This window comes from Dipodomys ordii, unplaced genomic scaffold (genome assembly GCF_000151885.1).
Source record: "Dipodomys ordii isolate 6190 unplaced genomic scaffold, Dord_2.0 Scaffold2, whole genome shotgun sequence".
NCBI classification, from domain to species: domain Eukaryota; kingdom Metazoa; phylum Chordata; class Mammalia; order Rodentia; family Heteromyidae; genus Dipodomys; species Dipodomys ordii.
The window spans coordinates 376,038-383,737 of record NW_012267218.1 but is presented as its reverse complement, the minus strand read 5'-3'; the positions used below and the strand labels follow the sequence as shown (position 1 = coordinate 383,737).

At 48.9% G+C, this 7,700-nt stretch overlaps 1 protein-coding gene across 3 annotated transcripts in view; it reads right to left on the bottom strand.

Moving 5' to 3' along the window:
• Brf1 (BRF1, RNA polymerase III transcription initiation factor 90 kDa subunit) overlaps positions 1 to 6,230 on the bottom strand; it is a 48,317-nt gene extending 42,087 nt beyond the window's left edge. For 2 of the 3 annotated variants that reach the window (XM_013015830.1, XM_013015838.1), the window contains exons 1-2: positions 6,155 to 6,230; positions 3,367 to 3,540 (exon numbers count right to left, since the gene is read on the bottom strand). In XM_013015830.1, coding sequence (XP_012871284.1) covers positions 3,367 to 3,460 — 94 coding nt within the window. In that variant the 5' untranslated portion in view covers positions 3,461 to 3,540; positions 6,155 to 6,230. Of the gene's footprint in view, positions 1 to 3,366; positions 3,541 to 6,154 lie in introns of those variants that run through there. The other variant, XM_013015817.1, reaches the window with a different exon arrangement.
• Between the last annotated feature and the right edge of the window lie 1,470 nt (positions 6,231 to 7,700).

Below are 7,700 nucleotides of genomic sequence, written 5' to 3'. Positions count from 1 at the left end.
CCACGCAGATAGAGCCCACCTTGCTGTATCCCTGAACACCCTTATGAACACATACTTCTAGTCAGGAAGGTGGCTCAGTGGTAGAGTGCTTGCCTTGCATGCATGAGGCCCTGGGTTCGATTCCTCAGCACCACATAAGCAGAAAAAAAAAGCCGAAGTGGTGCTATGGCTCAAGTGGTAGTGTGCTAGCCTTGAGCTGAAGAGCCGAGGGACAGCGCCCAGGCCCAGAGTTCAGGCCCACGACCGGACCCCCCCCAAAAAAAATGCTACTGATGAGCTAGAAAAGCAGCCAAGAGTGCAAGGGTAATTTTCCCAGGACAAACAAAGAACCCTGGGGCATCTGTTTGCCCAGATGATGGACATGATGCTGTATCCAGTTCACTACTGTTGAAATGCTCAGCTCTAAAGGCTGAGCATAGCCAAACTGCTGACCACAGGGTGGGCACAAGTAGGCCTGCTGGTCTGCAGGCCTGGGATCCAATACTGAGTACAGACAGCCCTTTACATGTTAGTCTTTCGGAGGTATGACAAGGCAACTTCTTTATGTCTGATGATGGCTATTGGACATTTGAGCATCTATCCACTCAAAAAGTTAAAATCTAGCTGGGCATTGGTGGCTCACACCTGTAATCCTAGCTTCTCAGGAGGCTGAGACCTGAGAACCACAGTTCAAAGCCAGCCCAGGAAAAAAAGTCCATGAGACGCTTATCTCCAATTAACTGAAAACTGGGAGTGGCACTATGGCTCAAAGTAATAGAGTGCTAGTCTTGAGCAAGAGCACAGGGATAGTACCTAGGTCCTAAGTTCAAGCCCATTCGGACAAAAAAAGAAAATTTAAATCCACTATCCTTGAAGAAGTGGGCAGTGTTTCTTCCCCAGGCAGGGCGAGCCGGGGAATCTCCTGGCAAGAGGACGATCTATCATAGTCACCACGCCATAACATAGCCTGCCCAGTCCTTGTCAAAAAAGGCAAAATACAATTAGGTGTTGATATAATCCTAGCTACTTGGAAGACTGAACATAGAAGTGAAGGTCTATCCTAGCCCAGGCAGAAAAGTTTGCCAGACTCCTTCTCAAATCATAGCTGGCAGTGGCATGCACCTTTCATTCTAAAATACATAGGAGTTGTGAATGAGAGACTCATGGCTCTCAGCCACTCTAAGCTGAAAGTCCAGAAGATTCCATCACAACCCAGAGAAGCTGTACAGGGTAGACTGGCCTGTCATCCAGCAACAATGGGAAACCTAAAATGGATGAGAGTTCAGGTAAGTGCTTGAGCACAAAGAAAGGCCCTAGATAGCTGATCGTTCTTAGCCTTGCCAACCTCTGCCCCACCCGTGGCCCACCTAGCAAGAGCAGATTTTCTCTAGGGTAACGTCTGGTGGAACTCAGCTTTTCTAGGAGAGTGATAGAGATTGGAAGGGGTAGAGCCCTAGTACTGTGAATGGTCCTCTTAGGACTGTGCTAGACACACTTTGATGGTAATGACAGGTAGAGAGGAGGGGAAGAAAGAAATGAGCTTGTCCTTAATCTTTTTTTTTTTTTTTGCCAGTCCTGGGGCTTAAACTCAGGGTGTGAGCACTGTCCCAGAGCTTCTTTTGCTAAAGGCTAGCGCTCTTACCACTTGAGCCACAGAGCCACTTGGGCCTTTTCTGTTTATGTGATACTGTGGAACAGAACCTAGGGCAGGCTTCATGCATACTAGGCAAGCACTGTATCACTAAACCACATTCCCAGCCCACCCTTAATCTTCTGAACAAGGGCTTCCTGGACTGAACTGGGTACAAGAAGAATCCGGAGATGCCTCTCTGGGGCAGGGCCACACGTCCCGTCCTCATCACCACATTGTGACTCACAGCCCAGGACTTTCCATGTCCCACCAACAGAGGTTAAGTATCAGAGTGGTTGGGAGTTGGCAAGACAAGTGGGAAGGGGGTTGAGGGTGCGCCCCATCTTAAAGGAAGGACTCCCAGAAGACCAGGTATTCTACAAGCAGTGTGAGTCAAACATGGGAAGAGATACACACCACACTTCCAGCACACCACAACAACTCACGGTCACATGTCACACAGACCCCTGGACAGAGCAACTGAGAAAAGCAGAGACTCAAGGGATGAGAGCTCAAACACCACGTCCTACAAGGTAAGAAAATGACATACCCATGAAGAGTGAGAAAAGGAGAACTATTCCAAGCACATAAAGAGTTCTTTGAAGTAAAAAACAAAACAAAACAAAAACATTTCATGAAAGCAAAAATTTCTTCTCTGTTGGGAAGAAACATCTAGGAACTACCCAAAGCCAACACGGAAGTAAAGGAAGCAAAGACCTCCCAAGGCCCTTAGTAGGCACGCAGAGTGACTAAAGGAAAACCCAGGCAGGAATCATGGGATCCAATACAAGTTCAAGGTAAGAAGCAGGGCAAGGAGAGCCCACTGAAGAGAAGATGCCCCAGGCCTTCAAAGCAGCAGTACGGGGGCTAGGAAGATGGCTCAGTGGTAGACTTCTTGCCTTGCCCTGGGTTCGATTCCTCAGCACTACATACGCAGAAAAAGCCGCAAGTGGTGCTGTGGCTTAAATGGTAGAGCACTAGTCTGAGCTGAAGAGCTGAGGGACAGCGCCCAGAGTTCAGGCCCCACAACCGACCAAAAAAAAAAAAAAAAAAAAACCAAGCAGCAGTACAGTCCCACATGAAGAGCTCAGGCTCAGAGAGCCCAACCCTGAACCAAGCACCTGGGAGCAAGGAGCTGGGACAACGCTGCATTTTTAGATGTACAAAGGTTGAAGCAGGTCTCTTTCTAAAGAACTTTCAAAGAAGATGCCCCACAAAGTAAGAGTGAACCAGGGAGACTCAGACCAAACAGCCCATGCATGACAGGCCTGGATAGCGGACAACAGAAGATGAACAGGTTGGAAAGGACCAGAAAAGGTGCTCATGTACCTATAGAGCTCATGACTAGATGCTCAGCAAAGGATATGCTCACATATCCTTATGTGCCTGTCCCCTCAAGAAGGCAAAGGGACAGGACGGGAGGCCAGACACCGTAAGGTATTCCCTCCTTTTATATCATCCAAAGCCACAAGGACATGGAGCCCAGCCTGAGTACACCAAAATCAGCAGCAGTATTTCAACTCCTCAAACCACACAACACCAAAAACAGTGCCCAAGTTCAAGTCAGTCCATGAGGAAGAAGAAAGTCCTGAGCCTGGTATCTAGAGGCCAATACAGTTAATGCTCTCCAACTCCAGGCTGTGGGGAAGGAAGCCCTGCACTCATCAGACCACATATCTAATATGGTGTCTGTTGCTAAGTAAAGCTGCCGAATCCACACTAAGGAGGGCCTCAAGGGAACACCAAAGCAAGGATACGCGGTGTGCCTTCTGTGCGGCAGACCAGGTAGAGGCAGGCGGCAACCACGTGCGCCATCTTCCGGCCTCGGGTCAGATGCTTGCTCACAGCCATCTTGAAGAAGTTGAAGGCTGTGTCCAGACAGTGCTGGTTCAGTTGCAGCTGGCTCCCCAGGTGGTGGATGTGGCGTCGCCCTAGGACATAAATGGATAACTTTATCCAAACATTGCCGCTCAATTGCAGTATTCAATTAAAAGCATAAGAATCAAAGGACTACTATAGTAATTTAAGAATACAAATTTACCTTTGTCTCTTACATTTCTAAATTCACTTTGTGAATAAATTCCATAAAAAAACAACAACTGTCAGTCGTGAACTTGAACTCTAGATCTGGGCACTGTCCCTCAGCTCTTTAGCTCAAGTTGAGCACTCTACCACTTGAGCCACAGTGCCACTTCCAGTTTTCTGGTGGTTAATTGGAGATAAGAGTCTTATGGACTTTCATGCCTAGGCTGGCTTTGAACTGCAATCCTCAAATCTCAGCCTCCTGAATAGCTAGGATTACAGGTGTAAGCCACTGGCTCAATCAATTTTTTTAATGGCTGCTGAAACATGGATTGATTGATTGATACCTTCCTTCCTTCCTTTCCCTTTTTGATGCTAGTCTTGAGGCTTGAAATCAGGACCTAGTTGCGGTCCTTGAGCTTTTTTGTTCAGGCTAATGCTCTACTACTCTACTACAGCTCTACTTTCTAGCTTTTTATTAGTTATTGGAGATAAGAGTCTCCTGGAGCCGGGCATCAGTGGCTCACTCCTGTAATACTAGCTACTCAGGAGGTTGAGATCTGAGGATCCCAGTTCAAAGCCAGCCCAGGCAGGAAAGTCCATGAGACTCCTATCTCCAATAAACCACTAAGAGAACCAGAAGTGGTGCTGTGGTTCAAGTGGTAGGGCGCTTGCTCCCTTGAGCTGAAAAGCTGAGGGATAGCACCCAGGCCCAGAGTTCAAGTCCCATAACTGGCCAAAAAAAAGCCTCATAGACTTTTCTACCTGGGTTGGCTTCGAACAGCAATCCTCAGATCTCAGCTGCCTGAGTAGCTAGGACTATGGCATGCACCTCTGGCCCCCGGCTGAATCATGGATTTCTTAAAGTTTTCACATGCTATGAAATCTTATCCCTCCCATATCATGCTTCAAAACGAATCTGTTAAGTGGCTGAGTGTTCCTTTGTCAGGGACTAATGAAGACTGGGTATCTGACAGAAATCTGTTCGGGCTGGTTGGCCTGGTGCTATTTTGTGGTTTTCCATTACTGTGATAGAAATGCTCCTTCTCCCAAAGCTATAAGCCTAGGTAGAACTGCTTCCCCACAGCACAGGGGCCAGCCAGGCCAGGCCACCCTACCCTCCCAGTCGGGCCCTCTGTCCAGTCTAGCCTTGAACAGCTGTCAGGCTAGCTAACCTCCAAGAGGCAATGGCCTTACCTAAAGAAAGAAAAAGCCTAATGAGCCACTCTGTGTACACCTGCAAAGGAAGGGCACAACAAGAAGGATATACACAACCCCAGGTGAACTTGAAGGTAACAAACCGTGTAGAAACTGCAAGCCAGTCAGATAGCTGGAATGGCCCCGTCTGTGTACATACCCCTTCTTGAAGGAGCAAGACCTTCAGTCCAAGAGACAGCATACGGAGAGGGAGAAAGGCACTGCCCCTAGCAAGGCCTCTTGCACTCAGATCGAAATGCAGGGCAGAACCAGCCAGAGCCCGCAGTAGAGGGACTTAGGTGGAGAGCTGCTGACACCAGCAGTATTGGCATTCTGCACAGGCCTCACATCTATATCCACTACATGGGCAGAAAAGCCTTCTCCAGACAGAAGACCCTAGGGTCTAAGAGAAATCTATGACAGGGTCAACATTAGAATGCCAAGAAAGGCAACTGTGGACTTTCTAGTACTACCAGAGCTCTTTGGATTCCAGACTCACTCCTGTGGTGCCTAGCAGATCCATGTCACAAAATATTAAGTGTATTAAGTATGGTTTCCTGGTTTCTTTGATAAGGACTTGTGGACTAGCTAGCTACTCACAAACACAAGCCTCACTAACTATAACCACTGCCCAAAGGCAGTACCACACCTAGGGTATGTGGTCTGCCAGGTTGGAGATGAACCACGCAGATAGAGCCCACCTTGCTGTATCCCTGAACACCCTTATGAACACATACTTCTAGTCAGGAAGGTGGCTCAGTGGTAGAGTGCTTGCCTCACATGTATGAGGCCCTGGGTCTGATTACTCAGCACCACATAAACAGAAAAAGCCAGAAGTGGTGCTGTGGCTCAAGTAGTAGAGCACTAGCCTTGAGATGAAGAGCTGAGGGACAGTGCCCAGGTCCAGAGTTCAAGCCCAAAACTAATCAAAAAAACTTTTTTGATTGGAATTCATTCACAAAGGGAAACAATAAAAACATTACTGTCATGTCAAATTGCTATAAACTTATTGATCCCATACTCATGTCCACAGACATCAGGAACAATGTGGGCCATGGGAGGGTGCAGGGACCTCCTCTGGTGATGGTAGTAGAACCTGCAGGACGCCAGGGCACTGATGATGGAAGGGGCTCAAGAAGCAACTCCTTCAGGAGTTTGACTAGCCACGGGCTTCACAGCAAGCAGGATGTGAAAAAAACAGGAAGTAAGGCTGGGATGAGATGGGGCAGAAGCGGTAGATGAGGCCTGGTCTGACCTCACCCTTAGCAGCGCAACCCCAACTCCTGGCCCCACTGCAGGGTCAGCTCTGTCCCTAGTGGGTAATACCGTTTTGCAGTGTCTGTGCTCTTGACTCCTTCCCCAAGTTCACATGGAAGCCACCGCCTAGGGTTGGGGTCTTACCAGCACCTGGAAACAGAAAGACAGATTAGTGGAGCCTGTAGAGAAAACTCAGGTAGCCTTTCACTGCATGCAGTACAAAGCAGAGACCAGCACTCATGCAGGGAAGAGATGCAGGCCATGCAAAGAAGCCCCTCTCCTTGCCTCGCCAACAGATGTGGCTGCAAGCTGGAGCCAAAAGTAGTCCATGTCTACCTATGTGTTCCTAACGTTCAAGTCCCAGCAGAGCACCATCGCTTAGCACCTCCCCATGGTAGGAAGGTGTGCCTGACTGTGTGGATGGTGCTCATATTCCACAACCAGCCATTAAGACATGTTATGCTTGCACAGTGATTTCCTGCTGGACTACAGGCGCCTGGAGTGAAGGGATCATTCCCGTGAGGCCCTGGAGCCCTTGTCTAACCAGTCGCCAGGGGGTATCATCCACATTTCCACTCACTTGTCCATGACTTGCCCACGAGAGTGATAGCTTACAACTGACAGCAAGCCCAGCATCTGGCTTGCCTGTCACTCTATGAACCTGCCACGGAAGCCTGATCTTCAGGTGGGCACACGTTCAAGTATAAGCCAGAATGAGCCTCCTGTCCTGCAGGCAGTGGCCTTAGGCAACCATCACATTTGTGACAAAATCTAAGCAGAACACTGGGCTTCTTTCTATGGTGAGGGGCACATGCACAAAACCTCAGCCTGATGAGGGAGCTGAGCATGCAGAGCCAGTCACAGGGACACAGTGGAAACAACTGTAAATGCAGGAGTGACAGAGTCAAAGGAAGTACAGAAGACAGGACTGAGGATAGCCCTGTGCCCACAGTATAAGGCGCCACCTCCATCAGCGGGGACCTTGTGCTAGGCAGGAGGCAGCCACCACAGGACAGTCACTACACAGCAGGCACAGTCTCGGGGTTATCTGTAGATACAACTGGATGCCAAACAGGTACTAACAAGGCTCTCTAAAAGGCTGGCAAAACTACTCTAAAGTTCAGGTAAAAACAAAAAGAATTAGCCAGGCTCTGGTGGCTCACACCTGTCATCCTAGCTACTCAGGAGGCTGAGATCTGAGGATTACGGTTCAAAGCAAGCCCAGGCAAGAAAGGCATTGAGACTCTTATCTCCAAGGAACCACCAGAAAACCGGAAGTGGTGCTGTGGCTCAAGTGGTAGAGCGCTAGCCTTGAGCTGAAGAGCTGAGGGACAGCGCTCAGGCCCAGAGTTCAAGTCCCAAGACCGACCAAAATAAGAAAGGAATTAAGCTGGGCATTGGTGGCTCACACCTGTCATCCTAGCGATCAGGAAGCTGAGGTCTGAGGATCACAGTTCAAAGCCAGCCTGGGCAGGAAAGTCCATGAGACTCTTATCTCCAATAAACCACTAGAAAATCGCAAGGGATGCTGTAGCTCAAGTGGTAGAGCGCTCACCTTGAGCTGAAGAGCTGAGGGACAGCACCCAGGCCCAGAGTTCAAGCCCCACATCCCACA